The 24,002-nt window shown below is 42.6% G+C and overlaps 1 protein-coding gene across 5 annotated transcripts in view; it reads right to left on the reverse strand.

Annotated features, from left to right (window-relative positions):
• Tbc1d4 (TBC1 domain family member 4) overlaps window positions 1-24,002 on the reverse strand; it is a 166,545-nt gene that overhangs the window by 45,829 nt on the left and 96,714 nt on the right. For all 5 annotated transcript variants that reach the window (XM_036199415.1, XM_036199414.1, XM_036199413.1 and 2 more), the window contains exons 2-8: window positions 18,624-19,226; window positions 16,082-16,171; window positions 12,204-12,308; window positions 7,034-7,166; window positions 4,064-4,155; window positions 3,728-3,838; window positions 1,828-1,947 (exon numbers count right to left, since the gene is read on the reverse strand). In XM_036199415.1, coding sequence (XP_036055308.1) covers window positions 1,828-1,947; window positions 3,728-3,838; window positions 4,064-4,155; window positions 7,034-7,166; window positions 12,204-12,308; window positions 16,082-16,171; window positions 18,624-19,226 — 1,254 coding nt within the window. The remainder of the gene's footprint in view (window positions 1-1,827; window positions 1,948-3,727; window positions 3,839-4,063; window positions 4,156-7,033; window positions 7,167-12,203; window positions 12,309-16,081; window positions 16,172-18,623; window positions 19,227-24,002) is intronic.

Genomic DNA, 24,002 nt, shown 5'->3' on the forward strand with positions numbered 1-24,002 from the left:
TCATACGAAGGTTAATCATCTCATTAAGATGTCTACTGGTGAAATTATTAAGGCCACTCCACGTAGTTAAAAGGGAGGTTTATTTTATGGAGTAACTTACAAGTGAAGGGATAGGTAGGTTGCAGGGTCTGGGAAAGGTGTGGTGCAGTCTGGCGGTGTTCTCTGGAGAACTCTGGTTCTCTGGAGAACCTCCAGCATCCAGGGTCCAGGAACCAAGAGAGCCCATGCATCAGGATCTTGGGTCCTCAGGGTCCTCTCTTGGCCCCGCCTTGTAGGTGTGACAGTTACTGAAGCCTCAATGGGGGTTGGAACTTCCAGATCAAAGCTGGAATGGCTACCCACTACAGATGTCCCCTCCTCTTCTCTCCTTACCAAGGTTACATTCCACCATGAGTTTTGGATGAGATAAACCATAGCCCCCTCATAATAACAGGTAGTCTAGGTTCTGACCAGGATGAGCAGTGATAGGCTGGAGTTCTTGTCACCTGCCATGATGAACATAGTGTACTTCTGGGTTGCAATAGCCACAGAGGCCATGCCTGAGTTTAATGAGGGAACATGTCAGCAAACACCAGCTGAGGGAAAGCATACAAAACAGCAAGCCAGCTGAATGCATGAGTGTCACGGTCCAGAAAACAAGGGAAGTCTGATAACCGGTATAGCCAACCTGTAGGAGGACATGGACAACACACAACCAATGACAGCCATGAATGTGGCCCAACACTATCTGCCATGTAAAACCAAACTCCAGAAATTAGATGTCACCCAACCAGGCTTGTTATCAAGTGTGTACACGAAAACTGCCCCCAGGTTCTCTTGATGGACAAAGCCAGGGGCAATATATAACATGTACATTTGTGTGCACATGTACACACACAGACACAGTTTCATGCTGATAAGTCTAAGTTAAATCCAACAAAAAAAAGAGTTCCTTCTGGGTTCCTCCTTTTTCCTCTTTGCAATTGCCTTCTCTCCTGGATGCCATGACCATCCTCTGACTGTGTCCATTCCCCTGAATGTGGCCAAGCACTCTCTTCATCCCACTGGAATCAGCACCCTCAGGCTGCTCAGACTCTGCCTCTCCATACAAGGCACCTCTCTCTGTGAACGCTTGCCATCCCTCTGTCTCGCATAACCAACCAGCCTTCCCTTAGCAGGCTGTACCCTGCTTGACCACCCAGGCTCCCCAGACCAGGTACCCCCTCTGTGGCAGCTGCCCCCTATAGGTCGGCTCTTGCACCATGCAGGCAACACTCACATCCTAAACATGACACCCCAGCCTCAAGACCCTATGATTCAGAAAGAGGAAACTGAAGAGCAAGGGTAAACACTTTGCTAACATTTAAATGAAATCTATAAATGGACTAAATTTGATACAAAATGTTCTATTACTTCATACTGTTTTTTATCATTTTCTATCAGCCTCTAATAATGGATAAAAGAAAGGCAGACATTTTTGAGAACTATTGAAAATTCTTCTAGAAGCATACATCAGGATTGATTTCCCCCTTTCTATACACACGTGTCTCTATGTAAAAATCTCTGTGTCTTGACTTCAGATATCAGAGGCTGGAGAACAAACATCGACCTTTCAGAAGGAGACTTGTTTATAATGCTTTTAAGACACAGTGCTGCTATGGAGCCCAGGATGGTGACCACCTGAAGTCTTGCCTCTGCATCTCAAGTGCAGGGATTACAAGATTATCTAAATGCAGTGTTAATGAAATTAAAGTTATCTTAACAGGTTCCCCACCACCACTGGGACATCTTCAGTGAGATGAAGCAGAAAACAGATGTGTTTACCTAAGACAGCCAGTTCAATCTTACCCTAGAGAAGATATTTTCCAAGGAGGAAGTTAAGGATCTCTTCGCTTTGTTCTTCAGAATGTCAAGCTTGAACCTGCCACCACTTGTCGAATTTTCTGGGATTGTACTATTTGACATAATCTAGAAAAGGAAAAACAGCAAAGTTATAGTGTAGACACACTCGAGCTTAGATGAGGCTTTAAATGAAGGCTAAGGAGTAAGCCATTAAAAAATGCAAGCAACCTTCAGGAGCTCAATTACGAAGTAATGATTCATGTTCCACACTGTGAACACAGAGATTATAAGGAAAAGAGTTTACTACTGTAAGTAATAAAAAAGACAGAAATAAAACCTTTTCTCCATGCCTTTCCATTTCACTCACATACTTCCACTTCATTTACCAACAATTAAACTCAGGATGATAATTTTTCAGCCATTTTCCAGTTGACTACCACCATCCCTTTCCAAGGTGTCTGTCTTGTGTCCCAATTAGAGGGGAAAATAAGTTCCAAAGAGCAGAGCACTCTGGAAGTCAAGCTGCGGCCTAATGATGCTCCTGTCAAATTCCATTTTCAAGGCTGGGGAGGGGCTCAGTCGTTAAGAGCACTAGTTGCTTTGACAGAGGACCCAGGTTCGGTTCCCAGCACACACATGGTAGCTCACAGTCTTCTACAGCTCCAGTTCTAGGGGATCCAGGGCCCTTTCTGACCTCCACGTACACACATGGACAGACAGACAGACATGCAGGCAAAACAGTCATACACACAAAATAGTAACTATTTTTAAAAGCCTCCACTTTTATTTGTATGTGGTCATGTGCTTTTCAGATTAGCAAAGCTTCACCAGAAGCGTGAATCAGTGAGGCTGTTAGGTACTTTGTATATTTAATCAATCACAGTCCTCTGTGACAGAGAAAGCGAAGCTAGCAGAAAAACTGGAAAATGTTGATGTAAATGCTAAGAAGGGAGGCGTCTGTGAAAAAGTTGTGTCTTAGGGAAATTTATCTCCCAGGCATAAAACAAACAAAGGTCAGGGAAATTGGAGACTGGAAGAGCAGCGGTCTCTGAAGGCTGCTGGCTTCAGGCCCATGCAGGAGGCTCTGAAGGGTTACTACACTTGATCATCCCCGGCAGCTTTGGAAGGGAGGGTGAGATGGCTCAGCTGCATGCCTGACCACCAGAGTTAGATTCCTGGGAGACTTGTGGGGAGAGAGAACTGGCTTCTGCAAACTCTCCTCTGACCTATGCACTTGTGCCCACCCACAATGAACAAAACGTATTAGAGACAGAAGCAGCGGCTTTGACTGCAAAGCCAGGCATGGGGATACCAGCCTCTAATTCCACCCCTGGAGAGGCTGAAGCACGATAAGTCAGCATTTGGGGGCAGCCTGGGCTACATCTCAAGTGTCTCAACATCAAAATAATTTACTGATGCAAACAGTGCAATGAAATACAAAACCAGGACTTATAGGCATCCTTAAGAGCCACACATGTAAGTAACTTCTTTGATGCTGTTTTAGTGGCAGTCTTTTGTTTGTTTGTTTGTTTGTTTACAGGCAGGCACATGGAAGACTTGTTCATGTCACCATTCAGATAAAACAGGCATAGGAATATGGTTAAAAAATAAAAAAATGTAACTATTAAAGTAGGTACATTGCACATCATGAACATACATGAATGTCTTTTCTCCTACCCAAAATACCAAATTATTTTACATTTTGAAACCATAATGACTTTATCTCAATGTGCCTGTGTCTGCTAAAATTTCACATAAACTTCATAGATGCTGAACTTTTAAAGTATGATAGGCTTTCACCCTAGAAAAGAAGAGAGCATAAAGGAAAGAAAGGTCTTCGTGTCTTGGTGATATTTAACCGCATGAATACACAGACAGATGTAAGGCAGAGGAAGTCGGATCTTACAGACGGCCCTTCCCCGATGTGCACATGGGTCTTCTGTTTGGCTTCACAGAGCTGCCGTAGGTGCAGAATCACAAGTTCATTCTCCTCCTGGTCACTGACGGGCTTCATTTTCTGTTGAACAGAGGAAGCAAGAACATAGTATGGCGGAGCGACCTCTCTCGGCTGGCTGTAGCCTCAGTGAGATTTATATGACAAGAGGATTAATGCAAATCCACCTTTCCCATTCTGCTAACCCTGGGGATGGATAGCTTAGAGGCAATGGAACAGAAATAAGAATTCAATGACAGGACCCAATGTTCTTCCTTCTATTTATATACAGGAAATGTGGAGTGTTACCTGGACTCGTTCAAAGATGTCAGCTTGCTCATTATCTGTCAGTGAAGAGAGATGCCTCTGGATTACCAGCTTGGCTCGTGGTGGGTAGAGCCCTAAAAGAAAGACAAGGGAAGCATGAGGTGGTAAAGGCTAGCTGCAGAGGCCTAAGTGTACGTCGACCACTACCCTTCACTGTCCCCCAGCTGGCTCCTAACTTTAGTCTTCTCAAGAAGAGGACCCTGGAACATGAAACCTGATGGCTAACCACTGTACCTACACCAACAGATCCCACAGCGGACCTGAACAGAGAAGTCTACGAAGAATCTCTAACTCTACCAAGGATAGCCAGCTTCCACTCACTACACTCACAAACTGAGCACTCTGAGAACTCCCATGGGAACGAACATGCCAGCCCAGAAACTGTGTTAGAAAGTTCAAAAGAAAGTCAGAGGCTAGCCTTAACCAAAACTGCTAAGCTTCTAACTTCAGATCATAAATATCAATCAAGAATAATATTGAAATACAGAACCACTGAAACAGGGATAATCCCCCGCAGGGGTTCCCATTCTAAAAGAATAAAACTTCATTTAGGACAATTATTCCATGAAATATTTTACTTCTCTGTATTGTGATATTTATAAATCTTTCAAATTGATTTTTGATTGTTGTTGTGGAGATAGTCTCATGTTGTAGTCCAAAACAGCCTCAAGATCTGCTCACCCAGGACCCTCACTGCTGTGCAGTGGACTTTTCCAGATGTGCGGTGCTGTGCAATCCACCTTTCCAGATGTGCTGAACCGTCAATTGCAGCCAATATTCTATATTCTTACACATAGTTTATATTAAGTCTTTGGAGAAATTTTCCATAAGAATGCTTATATTTTTAATTGTTTTTTAAAAAAGAAAAGTTTAATTCATGGTTACAATGATCAAGTGACCATCCATTCTGAAAAAGCAGGTTTCCACTGTGTGGTGAGGTATCACTTTAAGCAATGCTGCTATGTTTGGATTATGAAGAAGACATCTAGCTACACACACACACACACACACACACACACACACACACACACACATATACATGTATATATATGTATAACTTTTAGGTAGACTAGCAATTTTTAAAAATAATTTGGTATTGAGCAAAATGGATCAGAGGGTAAAGGTGCTTGCTGCCAAGTATGAACCCCAGAAACCACATGGCAGAAAGAAGCTACTCCTCCAAGTTGTCATCTGACCTCCACGTATGTGCTAAGGCACACTTGGACCCACACATAACAAATACATAAATTAATATAATTTAAAAACTAAAAATACAGTATTATTCTCAGGCTGTTTTCTCTCTCTGCCTGCAAATCAGGATATCAGGATGTAGCTCTCAGCCACTCCTCCAGCACCTGCCTGCATGCCACCATGCTCCCTGCCAGGATGATAATGGACTAAGCCTCTGAACTGTAAGCCAGCCCCCAGTTAAGTGCTTTCTCTTATAAGAGTTGTCCTGGTCGTGGCATCTCTTCAGAGCAGTAGAACACTGCTAAGACAGTGATGTTTCCAGCCCCAGCAATGATTTCCTTCTTGTTGAGAAGTATAAACCAAGAGCTGTTGGTTACCACCAAGATATATGAGCCCCCTGAGAAGTGTTTTGAAAATGGATTCCAAAACTTCCTCAGTAGTTTTACCTTTTTCTTATTTGCAGAATTTTGGCAAGTTTGGGTATCAATCTGCCTACCATTACTTCCAAGTAAGCAGTTACTGTTAAATAAACCCTTGGAATTAGTAGGTCCAAGTTGTTAGCAATTGATTTTAATGTTTCTGGTTTGGTTTAGGTTTTTGCTTTTTTGTATCTGAATACAGTTTTTCCCTCTTTTAGAAATAAAAATGCTTTTCTCTTAATACTATTATTATTTGGTTTGATACCTGGGGACATTCTTTGATCCAGCAAGAATATCCTGTGAATAGGTAAGTGGAAGGAATCTCTCCCCCTCTGTACAGTTAGCTAATCTAACAGCATCACCTCCCACATAGATTTATAATGCTCCCTTCACCAGCCACACACACACAGTATATACACACAGGCATACACAAACTGTACACACACACAGGCACACACATACATACATGTTACATTTTGTAAATGTTTCATGTTTTAAAGTAATGACTATTCTATAAAAATCACCCCTATAAACTTTAAAACCTTTTAGATCATGTACTTGTGTGGATATTCAATAACTCTACAGTTTAGGACACACTTCTTTGGAGCCTATGGGATAGAAATTACAACTAGAATTCACAGTGAATCGATCAGCCTTACTGTGGAGTTGGTCCTGTTTCCATCCGTTACAGCACTTCTCTTTCTGAGCTGCATTTCTCTGCTCACATGCCTGTCTTTTCCTCCAAACAGAAAAGTTTCTGGAGGCACAGTATGTGGCACACATTTCTGCATCCCCAGCACATCCTGCCTGGTCTACAGTGGACACTGGACAAGTGTTACTACATTGCATCTCAGCACGGTTTTAAAAAAAAAAAAAAAGACTAAACTTGCTTCATGATACCACCTCCATTATCTCAGCTTTTCCAAAGACTCTGAAGCCAAGCAGGTTTGACTGTAGTTCTCAACTTTCAGAATAAAGGAATACATCACCAAGTGAGAGAAGGGAGAAAAGGAAGAACTGAACAGTCAGAGGCGAGTTTGCCTCTCTCGGACCATTCAGCAAATGTTTGCTCTGTTCCCACTGTGCACATACATAACTGGCCTTAAGAACTGTGGGAAACACAAGCCCTTCCCTTGAATTTGCCTTCGGGAGAAAAGCGGGGAGAGAGAGAAAGTCAAGCACGCAGAAGCCACTGATAGAGTTGGGTTTGACTGGGCAAGAGAAACGCCTTTGGGGTTCTTGTTCACAGTGAAACAAAGAACCATTCAGTGACAGTGGGGACCTCGGTGCTTCAGAATGCCAAAGCAAACTCTTCTCATGCCAAGGCCATGTTCTCTGGTACCTTCGATCCTCTCGCAGAGCTTATGCAAAGAGTGCATGGGGCAAGCCTCGCACAGCTTGATCTGTGTCCTGGCACTCTGCAGAGCTGCTGCTGTGCTGAAAGCTTGCTTCAGGGTCAGCATGACCTCATCCACCTACAAGAAGAAACAGAACTCGGGTCTACAAAAGTTGGCTTTCACAGAAACATTTTTTTTTTAAAAGTGAGCCTTTATAGATGGCTGACTAAATAATAAATAATAGAATTCTGATGACTAGCAGAGCTGGCAGAGAGCAAACCGCAAGTCTTGAAGTCGGATCTTTCATCCATATAATTAAAAGCTGGATGAAAAGACCTTTGCAGCCTGTGGCATATAATACGGATCTGTTACTCAAATGCTATTTTCAAGTCCCACGGGCGGCTAAACTATCACAGACAGCTTAATTGGTAGATCAAGTCTTTGCTTAATTAAATGGCTTATCAGATAAAAAACATGCCTTTTGGAAGTTTCCTTGAATATATACTGGGAACAACAAATTAGTGTCACTGTTCGATTGTGTTAATAGGCATCCTTTTGTTCTAGGTTGCTGTTAATGTAAAAGTAAACAACACTTGTGTGTAAGTACAGTGGGGAAATCTATGAATACTGCTGGCCTTATTTCTACACTGTCTGACTTATTACCATTTTCATTATAATTTGTGAGGCTAAGTTGTGACAGCTAAATGCTCAAGAGCTGGCTGTCACCATGGGGCCAGCAGCCCAGAATGGCCAGCCTGTTCTCTGCAGAATCAACTGTCTCGTATTCCCTGATGCTCCTTGGAAACCAAGTAGCTCCTCATCTTCCTCAGGCTGCAGTACATTTTCTGTGACCCAGCTACTAATGGAAGAGGAGATGTCCCCACACTTGGTAGGAGTCAGGCAGCATCCTGAGCCCCCGTGGCAGCGACGCTGCATCCTAACAGCCTCATCCCGACCGTGGCTGGCAAGCACAGCTGCCTGTCAGGGCTAACAGGCTCTGTTTTCTCTCTGCTTTCCCTTTTCTTCCCTAGTCTGGTTTAAGGGGAATTTGTTTGGAAAGAACAGTGATCTACTTCTGCATTTGAAGGGGAGAGGAGTCTGGGATACACAGCAACCCTGCTAGCCTAGTGAAAGAAGGCCTCAACACCCCAAGTCAGCAACCATCATTGTTGGATTTTATTGTACGACCTACCTCAGAAAAGCATAGAAATAATTTCATGGCACTCCATAAATACAAATGATTATTTCTATAGAATGTCACTTTATACTCCAATTAAAAAGAAAGATTCCTCATTTTTAGAACTAGACGTATTTAAGGCCTTTATATTTTTATTTTATTTACTTAGTTTAGTATTCAAAGGCAATTTAATTATTTATGCAAATCTCCTTTATTCCATTTCTTTTTTCTCATTTATGTCAGACACTGATGGGGCTGGCAATGGATTTGGTAGTATATAGTGTGCGTGTGCGTGTGCGTGTGCGTGTGCGTGTGCGTGTGTGTGTGTGTGTGTGTGTGAATATATATATACACACACACATATAATTTGTACATTAAATATATAATATATATAAATACCTTATATATAAATAGTGTACATGTGCATGGTATTTGTTACATAAAAATTTTGCCTTGAGAAAAGTTTCTGAGTGCTTGCCTAGCAAGCACAAGGCCCTGGGTTTGGTCCTCAGCCTTGGGGAAAAAAAAAAAAGAGAGAGAGAGAAAAGTTTCCTTTGGAAATACTACATGAAACAAGAGGCCCTTTCAATGGTGTCTAAAATGTGATGACTAACCTCTCCTTACAACGAATACTATTGAAAATTCCATTATGTGTTTCCTTTTCTAAAACCCACTACTTTTTCAGATGGCCTATAAACTCTGTCACAAGGTTAGTGTACTTCAAAGTTCAAGTTAGAGCATTATGAACACAAGAAAAGATATCGCAGGTTATGTCCAAAGGGCAAATGCAAAGGGACAGGCAGAACTGTCAGTCACAGACAATCAAAAGGCAAGTATTCTGGGCAGTTGCTACCTGCCACAGCTCCCATCTCACCATACAGTGTGGGATCAGACAGAGAAAGTTCATTCATATTAATAGGACAATCCATAGTGCAGATAAGATATATCAAGTTTAAGTATTATATTAAATTTTAGATTAAAAAAAAAAAACTGAAGACCATCTAGTCTTCTTTTGCTAGAAAATGCCTTCAATTTTTCAAGGTATCCAGTAAATACTGGCATTTTAACAACTGCTGATAAAAGGCAATGCTCAGCTTAAAAAGCTAACCAGCCACATAATGGAGTGCCCTATATGTGTTAAGCTGAAGCCTATGAATCAGGCTCATCCTGGGTTTGAATGCACATACCATTGTTCATATGCCCAGTCATAACTCATTCCTCCTGTTCTGAGACCAAATGATTTTTGCAGCATTTTCATCAAATAAGATACTTTTGTAAATTATTCCCATTTCTTGAAACATATTTTTCTCTTCCTTACCATTTACAACACAACCCCCAAATTGGAATCTGTCCCTTTACCCATTCTCCACACATTGCTTGTTTCTCATATATTAACGAGTTATTTTCACAAGTACCATTCACATCAGACATGAGAGAAAGATATCCTCGAGACTATGAATCTTATTCTCCTATCAGTATGCCAATGTTTCATTAGAAATGTTACTCTTGTTATCTCACTAAATCTTAAGTTCATATAAACTCTAGATCAGGAATAGTATAGATCTTTTTTTTTTTTTTTTTGCTTTAATTACACTGTCAGAATATTTTCTAGTGTGTGTGGAGTTTAGGGGAGGGTGTTTATCAGTGACTGTAACTTTTTGTTCATTTTTTAAATCAATTTAGAGAAAGTTCTTTGAAGATATGATATTTTCTATAAAATTTAAGCCTTTGTGAAACAGTATAGCTGCCTCCTTGAGGTAAAGAAGGGAGAAGCGGAGGGCAGTATCTAAACTTGTGCACAGCCCTACAGGACCCATCCGAAACTGCACAAACTCATTACAATTGGTACAAAGAAGCAAAAGAAAATGGTAACTGTAGCTGGTGCTCAGAGAGGACAAGTCAGCATGTGTAGCCTGGGGATATTCTGTCTTCTCCAAGCGCCAAGCCACATCACTCATCAAGGTGCCTGGCCAGGTATTACCGACTTGACTGTTTTGTTTTGTTCTATTTGTCTGGGCTTGAGCTACCCTCTCTACTACACAGGAAGTGCACATTACATTTATCTTCTAACTTTCAGTTCTGGTGCCGCACAACGCAGTTAAGAAGCTGACTGCAAAAATTTGAACAGAGGAGGATTAAAAGATCTTAGCTTTTATGTAATCTTAAAAATAATGAGGCCCAAGCTCAGCCTGATAGGAGGGCACACAGCCAGTGCAGTCAGCAGCACTGGCCAGAGAATGGATGTTGAAAGGCCGGGTATCTCACACCGTCTATCACTGTTAGCAGTTCCCAAACAGACAAAACCCAGCTAAACCCACAATTAAATAAAACCTGTAAACAAGACTCCAAATAAGTGGGTTTTACTAAGTTCTTCCTCCTGCGCAGGAGATACAACAAGCACGTTTGATTGTCCCTGGACCGTGACAGCCTCTGCCTGTATGACCAATGTGATCCTTCTGTCATCGAAAGTTCAAAAACATGAAGGACAGGAAAAAAAAAAAAAGTTGACCTGACTGTGAAGACCTGTGAGCATGCTGTGTGAGGACCAGTCACCAGCTATCCACCACGATCATCTAAGGACAACTCCCTCAAAGTTCAATCCTGGATCCTAAGTGGAATCTCTTTAGCTACAAGGAGACACCTGGATAGGTAGATGTGGCTATTATATTAAATAACAATTATCTAAAGGGGAAAATGAAACTCAAATGGAAGTTTCTAGAAAAAGAAATCGCTAAGAATAGGCATTTCATGTTCCCTAGAGGACAGGGATCAGAAAGCATCTTTGTGCCAGTTCACTCCCAGGCTTCAGTATCTCAGTGTCCTCATCGGGACATGGAGGTCAGAGTTAACTGTAACAAGCACCAGGAAGCATGCACAGTGTGGTGCGGAGTAATGGATATGGGGAAATGCTGATGGGAGGCTAACGAACGTGTTGAAGAAAACTGTGGGGTGGGCTGGGGATTTAGCTCACTTGATAGAGTGCTTACCTCACAAACCTGAGTTAAATCCCTAGAACCCATCTTAAATGTTGGGCGTGGCAGCATGTGTTTACTATCCCAGTGCCGGGGGGGGGGGGGGGGGGGGGGGGGGGTGGGGGGGGGGTGAACAGAGGATCCCTAGAGCTCCCGGGAGAGCCAGCCTAGTCTAAATGGTGAGCACAAAGAAGACAGACCTCTTTCCTGAAGACGACACCCAAGACTGTTCTCCCATCTCCATTCTCATAGGCACACATGTACGTGTGCACAAACATACAAACACGTAACGTACACATATACTAAAATTATACAAATCAAAAATTTCCCATAAATGCATCTAATAATTCGGATGATGATGTACACATCTGAATGTTTGTATGACAATAGATGAGAAGCCTGGAAGATGGAAGGACAGAAAATACTTGGAGGAGGAAAAACAACAACAACAACAACGTATTCCTTGGTGAGATGTATTTCCAAGCCTGCCTTACACAGATTTTCTCAAGTAGAGGGAGGAGTAAGGAGTGTTGGGGGGAACTGACTTGCTAGTCCCAAAGAAACAAAATAAATGAAGCGCTTTGTAAAATTAAGACAGGGCACTGAAAAAACAGGAAGAGAGCATTTCTTTACTCTCCTGATGGAAGTATTGTCTAGAGTGTGACACCATAGCAACAAACAAGAGCTCAGTGGCCTTTCTCACCATCTTTGAGCAACAGGAAACATAACAGCTTTTCTCTGTCATTAGTCTACACACACACACACACACACACACACACACACACAAAAAAAAAAAAAAAAAAAAAAAAAACCATGGTAACACAGCAAAGTCTGTTAAAGCCAAGGGCACACACACTTAAAAGTGCTGTGATGGTCTGTCTATGGCTCTCGACCTCGACTTCTGGGCATCCTTCAAGGGTAACACCATCTCTCTAGATGCCCTTTTCTCTCCTCACCAAGAACAGAGTTCCCAACTGATGAGACTGTAAGACAGACTGTAAGATGCACGGCAGAAGTACCACTTACCAGAGATTCGTTGGCACACTGGAACACGTAACAGATGTACTGGCTCAGTCCCGGCTCTGGAGACTCCCGACAGATAAAGCCAAAGTGATCGACATGCTTTATTCCCTAGATAAAGGGGGAGAATACAATACAAGCTTCTGGGAATGCTCCCTGACAGAGATCCACATCTTTTCTACACTTTCCTAACTGCACAAATTCCTCCTTCACGGCAATGTGACAGAAGACATAATGTTCCAGCAAGCTCACAGATGCCCTGTTGATGCAGCAGATAAAGTGAGACATCCACTCAGACCCTTTGGTCTGTTATTAAAAATGAAAAAACAAACAAACAAACAAGAAAACATTGCTAGTATGATCCATTATTTCTTATAATGAAAGCACGATGTTTGCCTGTAAGGAGTTTTCAATTTATTGTCCCAGCACGGACAGTGACTCACCATAACACCTGTTCTAGTCTATGTGAAGCTAAGAATCTCAGGAAAAGCACAAGTGACAGTCCTCAAATTAAGGACTGTAGAGTTCCATAAAGCTTGTATGGAAATGGCTGGAATATTTGTAAATTCACAGACATTCAAGGAACCACATAAGAAAAGATAGATATTCTTGTTCACTTATTTGTTAATTATTGCAAGTCCCAATTACGCACATTCACAAATCTTTGTACTTTCTGTATGCAAGTTAAAGGACTTCAGCTATATTTACTTTAATTAAAAATTCAGTCTGGTAGTCGAGTAGCTTGGTCTTCTTGTAGGGACTCCTAACAGTGGGAGCAGGGGCTGTCTCTGACTCCTTTGCTGGCTTTTGAGACCCTACTCCTCATACTGGGTTGCCTTGCTCAGCCTAAGGACAAGGGGAGGTGCTTAGTTTTTCTGCAACTTGATATGCCATGTTTTGTGGATATCATGGGAGGCCTGCATTTTTCTCAATAGAAATGGAAGAGGAATAGATGGGGGGCAGGGCAGAGAGGAGGAGGGAGGGACAGGGAGGAGAGGAGAGGGGAAACTGTGGTCTGGACATAATTAATAAATCATTAAATTTAAAGTAAAAAATTAAGTAAAATAAAATTTATATTTAAAAAAGTCAGTCTAGTGGTGATGAGATGGCTCAGCAGTAATTGCACTGGGTGCCCAAGCCTGAAAATATGAGTTCAATCCCCGGAACCTATAGAAAGGTGGAAGAAGAGGACCAATTCCAGTTATCCTCTGACCTCTACATGTGTGCTAGAGCATGCACATGTCCACATACGCTAATAATAAATATGTTTTCAAAATAATTCTTTAATGAGTCTGAGTACACACAGCAGTAAGTTATGATTGCCTTGTTTCAATAGCAAGCACAGCGATTTGAAGACTAGGTTGATGGAAAATACTAAGTGTACCTGACATCACCTAAATTCAAATGAGAAGAAAGGAGTCTTTGGGGTCAGATTTGCACTTAAGTGTTGTCTCAGCTACTGACTGATGAGAGACTGTGCCGAGTTGCTGACTACTGTCTCGGGGGCTCTACTTTTTTATTACAAAATAGCATAACGGCACCTATCCTGAGGAAGATGTGGAGGCTAGAACTGAGAAACAGCTATCATGGTTTATCAGTAGTGACCCCATTCTTTCTTATTATAATGTACTCAATCTATCCAGTGGACATGGAAAAAGAAATCAACTCTGTTTTGTTTTGCTTTTAAGTAAGGGTGAGGGAAGCAGAGAGGAGTGAGGCTGTGAGTGAGCCTTGGAAAATAAGCTCCACCTGCACAACTCTGTGGAAAGAGCTTTTATTGCTGGCTTAGTACTAAGTGGGGGACCTCACAGGGCCTCATTAGCTCCGTGGGTCCTCAGATGTGGACAACGCTTCCAGGAAAAAAACAAAACACTCCCTGACTCCCATGATGACCAGAAAACAGTGACGCCATCACTTTCCTTTTAAAGATAGAAACCTTTGTAGGTGTAAGGCCCTCAAAAGCAGGCTAGTTACTGAACACGGCCGACTTGTATCCATTCACCTCCTGCAAGGCGGTTGTGGGAGTGGGTGAGGACAAGGGGATAAAGCTGCTGGGGACTGGAAGCCTTCCCACCAGTTTCCCTGTGGCCGCTGCCTGACTGTCTCCTGAACCATAAGATCGTAATGCAGAGCTTGCCTTCAGTAAAAGCAAAAGGAAAAGGAGATCATATTGGACTTCCACATCCACATACTTAGTTTGGATCTATTTTTGTCTTTGTGTGTGCTTAGTTTCACTCTGATAATCAATGCACCTTGATATATGCTTCCTGAGCAGCTTAGGAAAATGGGGTCAGGAGGTGCTGCCTCCAACGATGCTCCTTGGTGCCCAGTACGGCATCAGCTAAACGTGGGTCATACATCACTCTTGCTGCAATACCTGGCACAAGGCCAGCCATGGAGACAAGCTCCTTCACAGTGGTCATGTGTTCCAAACACCTAAGGGATCCATCTCAATACATGAGATTCTAATGTTCCTCCAGATAAGACATGTTCACACCACAAGTCACCAACCCCTTCGAGGCTTGTGATCTTGCAGGGAGCTTCCCAATAAATGGACAACTGCAAGAATACTTAGTAAATGTTTTGAGGGTTAAAATCATATTCCCTCAAAATTTCTGTGTTCCTTAAGTAGGAATTTCTAAGTTCATAATATAACCTTCCTAGATTCAGATGCTGCTGCTCCCCCCTAAGTTGCTAGAGTAGAAAATGTTTATCACTCAAAATTTCCTATTACAGGAACAATATTAAAAGAAGGTATTAGAAATGAAAGTAAATCAGCTAAAGCAAAGAACTAATAAAATATACAAAAAAAATTCTTGTCATCAAAAGAAAGTCTGAATGTCACACTAAGAGCAACATTGACTCCAAAACTCAGAGATGACACATGACAGACAAGATTTTCTTGTGTAGAAGTGTGACCCTTTGTCTCTAATGGCTGGGCTGTCTCTCCAGCCTGATTTACCAACATCAAGATGTAGAGACCCTGTAAAGAATACATTCTGGAGTGCACTTTAAGCCACCAAGCCCCAAACAATTCTCAACCCCACAGAAGTGTCTTTGAATATGTAACCTTTCCACATTTTTACTTAAATACGCCTTCTTTTCTGACAAGTACAAATTTTCTTCTCATGTTTACAATATATTCAGGTAGCTCAAACTTTGGGGTAGATGTTCTAAAACATTACTATGACTAATATTATATTATTATACTATGCACATTTGTCTCTATTGATTTTTTATATCATAAATACATGCTTTGTGAAATAAAAAATAAAAGAGTGAAAGTACCAAAGGATTCTTTTCAAAATTTACCATTTATGGTAACAGACACTAAAAAGACTACTTCTCCTTTTATTACCTGCTGTGGGATAAAGAACAAACTTATCTTCGTGACACCCACAAGAGCCACAGGCCAACAGTCAGAGGAACACTAACTGTGATGTATTTTCAAAAGAATTCACCACCAAAAAACTCCCCCCAGCAGAAGGGACTTGAAATGTCACCAAGACAAGGAGCTGAGGAAAAAGTGGTGTGTCAGACACTCGAGGTCCTGGGAAGGATCTGTTGCCACAGAGCCAAGCACATGAATACATTTTAACTGTAAGGAATGAATGTTCTGTTAAGCATTATTTCTCTTAAATTTGGAGCAACTGTATGTGTAAGAAAAGTCCTAGGTTCATTCCTCAGGAGAAGGAAAGGGAGGGGAGATGAGAGAGAGAGAGAGAGAGAGAGACAGAGAGAGAGAGAGAGAGAGAGAGAGAAGTGAAAAATACTTCATTTTGTAATAATAAGATGTGATACATGGAAGCCCCATTATTGAGTGGCTAATTTTGGAACATGACAATTTGTTTCTTCAAATACTATGCTGTGATGTGGTAACATACCTGAGAGCAGGAGGAAATATCTTTGAAATTCTTCTCGAGCACAACTGATTTAGTGTCTGGACTGATGAGGTTTATCTCAAAGCGCCCAACCTTTTAAAAGGAAAGAAAAGTACTCCCATCACGTCAGCTCATGAGGGCCTCAGCAAGTAAATGTGCAACATGGTGACTCAAATGACGTGGCCCCGAGCAAACCTACTTCATATGTGTTTGACCTTATAATTCAACCCAAAGTCAGTTGTCTCAAATCATTTGTTGGAAAATTAAGTGACCCCTAGATTGTAAAAAAAGTCAAAGAAAACAAATCTTCTTATCAGTAAAGAAATGACTTCCTTTTCAAAAATGTGCCACCTGGGCTGGAGAGCGAGCTCAGCAATTACAAGCACTTACTCCTCTTGCAGAGGACTCAGGTTCAATTCCCAGCACCACATGGTAGTTCACAACCATCCATAACTCCAGTTCCAGGGGATCTTACGCCCTCCTCGAACCTCAGCAGGTACCAGGAGGGATCATGGTACACATACATATATGCAGGCAAGACACTCATACGCAGAAAATATATAAACCCAAATAAACCTTTTTAAACATGCGATCTTTGCTCAAGTTATGAATCTTGAAGTCATCAGTTACTGACTTGCATTATAATAAGATGCTCTCCAAAGTAGTCAATAAAATGCTATATGCAGACCTGGGCTCAATTACGTTTTTGGAAAATAGATATTCCAAAAATCTAAAAGGAAGAACTGTGACTAGTAGAGAATAAAGCTGGCAGTCCAAAGAGAGGGAGAACTGACTTCACACGTCACCACACAAAGGGCCAGAGCCACTCGGCCCACAAGCCCAGATAGAGACAGGACAAGACAGTGACAAAAACCAAGGATGCAAGCCCCCGCTCAGCTACAGACTAACCTCAAACCTTCTCCAGAACAATATCCTATATTCAGTTCTCTAAGTGAAATGACATTTTCCATAGCCCTGTAAATTTTTTTAACTATTTTTAAATTAAAAAATTTATCTTGGCCAGGCTGTGGTAGCACACACCTTTAATCCCAGCACTCGAGAGACAGAGCCAGGTGGATCTCTGTGAGTTCGAGGCCAACCTGGGCTACAGAGTGAGATCCAAGAAAGGCACAAAGCTACATAGAGAAACCCTGTCTCGGGAAAAAAAAAAAAAAAAAAAAAAAACTAAATTAATCTTGTAGAGGAACTAAAAAGATGGCTCAGTGGTTAAGAACACTGGCTGTGCATGATGAGGAAAGAAGCCACTTACCAAGCTGGTCTTGTTCTCATAGGCACTGTAATGTCAGTACTACGAGGGTTGGGGAGCAGACACAAGAGGATGGCTGAGGCTCGCTGTCTGCCAGCCTACTTGATAAAAGAATTCTAAGTTCAAGGAGAGGCTCTGCCTCAAAGGAATAGGGTAGCAAGTGATAGAGGATTAAACCTAACTTCTTCACGAGGCATCAGTTACAGACACATGTGCACACACCACAAACCACTCTCTCCTTCCCTCCCCCTCCTGCACACACATACACAAAATTATCTTTTACATTTAATGTAGCTGTATCGAGTTATTTAATAACTGACCTGGTCAACCATCAAGCCAATGGTATTTCTGTATTCCTTCATTTCTGGTGGCAGAGTAAATTGGTGTGTATATGAATGATATCTCTAAGTCCCTACAACCTTCCTCTCTCTCTCTCTCTCTCTCTCTCTCTCTCTCTCTCTCTCTCTCTCCCCCCTCTCCTCTCTCTCTCCTCTCTCTCCTCTCTCTCCTCTCTCTCCTCTCTCTCTCCCTCTTTCCCTCTCTCAGAATTCACTTTGCTCCATTCCATGCAAGGCTTGCTTTCTAAGTGTCACCTTACAATCATTGCTAAGACTCTGTAGCTTTACTGAAGAATGCATGTGGGAATCAACCCAGGCCAGAAACTGGTTGATGGACACCTAGTATCTGTCACATGACTCATCACAGATGTTATGAGAAGTCTTGCATTCTCTCTGCCTCCCTGGGGTCAATGACACATCTGTGCTCTTCCTTCACCTGATTCTTCTGCTTTTGAGGGAGAAAATCCAAAGGCCAGAAGGGCTCACCCCAGTAGCTCCTGGGGTGGGCAGGAAGATAAGACTGACAGATGGGGACAGAATTACAGGGAAGAAAGCTAAGTGCAAGCAAGAGGACCTCAACTCCCAGAGGCCAGTTGTTGGCTGGTTTGTTTGTTGTTAAAGCAGGGCATAGTCAAGTGCTAGTATGGCCAATACTGGGAAGGAAGAGAAGTGAATCCCTGGGACTCAGCTAGCCAGTCACCCTTCCATACTTCCAGAATTGCAGACCAATAGGAGACCTCGCCTCGGAACAAAACAAGGTAGATGATGCCTAAGGAATGAATGGTACTCAAGGTTAGCCTCTGGCTTGCACATGTACCCAGGCACATGTGGGCAGCACACACACAAACAAACACACACATTCACACATCCACTGACCAAGGAGGAGCTATAGCTGCTCAGTATCTTAAGAAGCTGCAGGCCAAACCCCCCACCAGGTTACCTGGAAGAGCATGGTCCTGTTCTTCTCTGAATCCGAGGGCTGCACGTGACTGGGTGCACTTGCATGCCTCCTCCTTGGCTGTGGTTTCTGGCTGTTCTCATGAACCTTCTTTTGCAGGACACCTGTGACGCTGCTGCACCGAGATCGGAACTCCTGCTGCTCATCAAAGCCACAGTCTTCCAAAATCCTCTCTGGGAAGCAAGCCCGAGAGCTGGCCAGTACAGGTTGGCTAGCCAGGGTCGGGAGGCTGGCCAGAGAGGGCAGGGCACGGTGGCTGTTGAGGGTACCATCTGCCTCCTCGGGCAGGCTGTCTTCTGGGGACACAGGAGACTCGGCCTCAAAGACACCCAGCTCGTCCCCAGGGTCGCCACCCCTCTCTCCCTGCAGCCTCAGTCGCTGCTGCTCATGCAGGCTGAACTTCTCCTTGCAGTCATCAATGAGGCTGGAGGGTGCCTTCTTATGGGTCACGATCACCCTCCCACAGTACAGCACTTCAAACTTCTGAGAGTTATAGAAGGCGTCCTCATTATCTTTGCTGGGTTTGGAGTCCTCCTTCATGGCAGCCTTGGATAACTGCCTGATGCTACTGATCACATCTGGAACCTGGGGAAACAAGGGAAGTCCTCCCTTTAGTGGCATGTCCTGAGATCATTTCTGTTTACCTGGCCTGTTGGGAGCACACAGAAGAGATTTTCATCCTGAATGATAGGATGCAGGATGGACTGCAGGGTCTCCAGGAGATAGAGTTGGTGAAGTGGGACTACTCTGACATAAACTGCTCCAAGGTAAAGTTGAAATGTAAGGAGAGTGTTATGTTTTCCCACTTTAACTATGCTGGTGCCCGTCAGGCCAAGTGACTCATACGTGTAACCCGGTCAGTGGTGGGCTGAGGCAGGAGGGATTGCTATGAGGTGGGGGCAAGCCCAGGCTACAGAGCGGGACACTATCTCAAAAACAACAACAAAAGGACTAGTTTGTCCGAAACAAAACATGAGATTGCTTACATCACAGAACTTTCAATAAATTCACAGGTAAAAGTTTAAATGCATTTCTGCTGGAAGGAATTGAAGTTCCAGCAGTGAAATACAAACCAGACACTCTCATCAGCACTAGCAAACTAAAACCGCCCGAGACCGGACTTCCTGGAGAAGCTGACACCTGAAGAAATGGGTGAGGAATGGCAATGCTCAAGCACATTATACAGGAATATTAAAAAGGACACAGGACTTTACAAAACTGTTAAACGGCTTCTTAGGTGGAGCCAAGTGCCCCCCCACCTCAGCGCACACACACAGACACAACCAGCATGCCTCCAGATGGTTCCTTGCCTTTCCACTCCCAGCTGCTTAGTACCTTCAACATTGTGTAGAATTGATTGTGGAAGAAAGAATTTACGTTCCCAGAGGGTGGAGATGTCTATCTCTATTTTTCCCCTTTTTCCCCTAGTTTCCTAAGCATCTGGAATAATTCCTGGATTGTAGCAGATCCCAATATACGTATTAGTCCCACAGAAATGTCTTTCATTATTTTAGGAAAGGGGGACAACCATCTTATACTCAAGGATGATCCGCATTTGGACCTATGTGTCTTGTGCTTAAATCTTCTAGTGACTGTGTCAGGACCAAGGTTTCTTTTCCTTCACAGAGTTACTTAAGATTCACTGCCAGAGAAGCCACTGTTTATATATATATATATATATATGAATGTCAGCAGGCAAGCCTGAAGGTTATCTGTGGAGAATAAAGTCCCTACACTGTGTCTTCAGTGACTCGCCCAAAAACATCCCAAGGATGAAGTCAGGTGTCTGCGCTAACATGTAACTGGGGCTATTAGCCCCCAGTCTCCTTCTACTTCATTACTTCCTCTACCTGAGGAGTCCACAGTGTTGGAGAATGAACTAGTTGGCATTCAACCCGACTACGAAGTACACTTATTTCAGTAGTTTGATTATAGCCTTATAGGATTTTCTATCCCTCCTTGCCAACTCTGTCCCAGTAAACACTTATCCAATTACCAGCCCAAAGATCCCTAAACCTCAAGTATCTCTAGTACAAAATCAGAAACACTCTCTGTATGAACTCTCTTTAACTTCAGGTGTATATGTAAGGTCTGCATTAAATGTATATTATATATGCATAGAGTTACATATTAGACATGAATGCCCACATACATTAAATGAGTGATTTACACATACAGAGGCCAGAAGAGGGCATCAGATTCCCTAGAACTGAAGTTAGAGATGGTTGTGAGCCACCAAGTAGGTGTTGGGAATCAAACCTGGGTCCTCTGCAAGAGCAGCAAGTGCTCTTAACTGCTGAGCCACCTCTCCAGCCCCTTGAGGGAACTTTTCCAGCTTTTTTTTTTTCATTACTACCATAATAAACATGATCCAGGTACAGCATGGAAGTTACACTCCACAGTGCGACTGCATACAGCCAGCTCCTCAATACTTGTCAAGCCCTCTGCACTGGTTGACATTTCTGTTGTTGTAGAAAGAACAGAAACCTCTTCAGTGAACGCCTAACCAGTGGCTGAACTGCCATAGCTGCTGCGGTTCCTTTCTGTGGTCACAGAAAGGCCCAACACTTACCTCAGTGGAATACAGTAAATGACTCCATTTACATCAGCAGAGCCTGCCATCCTGAATCCTGAACTGCGTGGGTAATTTAACCTTCCAGTAATTTAACATGTTTACACCATAAAACTGATTCCAATTGCCTTTAATATCTCCTCCCAGGCTGTGCCTCACCACAGCTTCAGTGGCCTAGGCCTCAGATGCTAACCACAAAACCTAGCTGAGGAGAGCCAGCTCTGTCTACGCCTCTCCTTAAGGGAAAGACAAGGAGAACAAATCGAGCATCCTACAGCCCCTGCCCACACATCCATCATGCATGAGAAAGGTCACATTGTCCATTATAATTACTGTGAAGATGATAAGGTATCCACAGTAGAGAATGTTATCAGAGAAACACACACACACACATACACACATTCCTCATGGGATCCACCAGAAACATTGTAATAGAAATAAAGTCTTTCTCCAGTACTGGCACAGACCTGTTTTGGTAGAATTAATAACATTCTCCTGCAGCACAGTGCTAAATGGTGTGTATCTATCTGTGCAGTTATGAATACTGCTGAATAAATATGAGTCCTCTGTGCATGTGTTACATCTCCATCTCTTTCCTGTTCTGTGAAACAGGAGTTTTGGAGAAAAAATGTAAGCTGCAGTAATTTGTGTCTTAACATAATTCTTCTCTCTGAGCAATAGGAAAAACTTGGACTCAGAACTTGAATGAATACTGGTGTGTGTGTGTGTGTGTGTGTGTGTGTGTGTGTGTGTGTGTGTGTGTGTCTGTATATGTGTGTATGTGTCTGTGTGTGTATATGTGTCTGTGTGTATGTGTGTCTATGTCCGTAAATGTGTCTGTGTGTGCCTGTGTCTGTGTTTGTCTGTGTGTGTATATGTGTCTGTGTGTATGTGTGTGTATGTGTGTGTGCTGCCTATATTCAGGAGACATGTCCCCTCAAAAATGGGGAACCATAGCTTCTCCCTCTGCTTATCGCTCACCAGAGTAAAAAGTGCCAATAGATTTCCAGAACACCCCCAAATGCTGCCAAGCGCCCCACCATATACACTCTAGCTGTGCATTCCAGTTATTTGTGTTCTGGCAACAAATACCTCCACTGCTCAGACGCTGTCTGCAGCCCACACAGCCTGATTCAGACTTAGAGTTAATTCAAGGCACCGTTTTTATTCTGGGCAACATTTACTCGCTAACAGAAACAAAACCAGCCAGCCAGACACTAGGAAGCTTATACTCCACAGCCAGCTCCGCTGATGTTTTGCTCAGTTCCCTATGGAGAGTGGGGGGTTTTTTGTTTGTTTTTGTTTGTTGTTGTTTGTTTTGTTTTCTTTTTTTTTTTCCTCTACAAACTAGAGTTGTCTCAAGAATAAAAGATGATAATAGATGCTCAGAGTTCACTTAGAGAGCCAAAACCTGTGAATCTGCTTCTAGAAGGGTGCCAACATAATGTAAGAAAAGGAAAACTTTATCATTTTAAGTCAGAAAAGGCCTACATCGTTGGAACTACTCATTTCTGGTAATGCATGATAACTTAACAGACAATACGATGAAGGAAGCTTCTTCAAGTGTCTCATGTCATTCAGAAAAAGCACAATGCCTCCTTTAGCTGGTATTTTGTTGTTACACCTCCAGGAACTCAGCAAAGCAACAGCTTCAAGAACCAAGATTCAGCCATTAAAGCAATGCACACTCTAGATCCCTCCAGCTCCCCCAGAATTACCACTAGCTCCTTTGATGCCATGTTGCTGTTTATCGTCAATCAAACACTATTTTGTAACATATTAAAAAATATTGAGGGGCTGGAGAGAAGGCTCAGAGGTTAAGAGCGCTGACTTCTCTTCCAGAGGTCCTGAGTTCAATTCCCAGCAACCACATGGTGGCTCACAACCATCCATGAGATCTGGTGCCCTCTTCTGGCCTGCAGGCATACATGCAGACAGAATACTGTATACATAATAAATAAATAAATCTTTTAAAAATATATTGATACTTTCAAACTATAATTGCCTAACTTGAGAGAACACTGATTCTACCACTACCTGTGCTCCCACACATGTCTAAAGCAGTGGTTCTCAACCTTCCTAATACTGTGACCCTTTAATACAGTTCCTCATGTGGTAGTAACCCCCAGCCATAAAATTATTTTCATTACTACTTCATAACTATAATTTTGCTACTGTTATTAATCATAATATAAGTATTTTTGGAGACAGGTTTGCCAAAGGAGTCACAACTCACAGATCTAGAATCACTGGTCTAAAGCCTTCAGAAAGCCCAAGACAAAACCCTGAGTGCAAAAAAGCACCAAGGAAAGATACCTTTGATCAGGAAGCCAGCTGACACCGACATCCTCATATGGAGTGTGCTAGACCGTGGGCCTCCTCAGCTTTTCCCCTCTGTCCCTCTCTTTCTGAGCAAGCCACCTGCAATCTTAGTAGTGTTGTTCAAGTCCACATTATCATTGTGTGGCCAATGAGAAGACTGCCCAACTGTGATTGCTTCAAATGTGAAGTATTCCCTGAGTCTGCAATCAGGAAAACACGTAGATTGCTAGGGATGAAGGCGCCAAAGCTATGGCTTTTTACAAAAAGAAGAAATGCTTTATTGGTGGTGACTATTCCTTTTTCTGCTCTTTAATCATGTGTCTAACATTTACTAATTGTACAGATAAGAGAAAATTAATCTATAGTATGAGGTCCCTTTCCTAACAGAGCTCAGATGTCCACCAGTAAACACTGCTATAGGGATGTAAACAGGAATACAAGAGTGCACTTCCTAAAATAAGGCTCTA

The sequence above is a fragment of the Onychomys torridus genome, chromosome 9 (genome assembly GCF_903995425.1).
Source record: "Onychomys torridus chromosome 9, mOncTor1.1, whole genome shotgun sequence".
Taxonomy (NCBI): domain Eukaryota; kingdom Metazoa; phylum Chordata; class Mammalia; order Rodentia; family Cricetidae; genus Onychomys; species Onychomys torridus.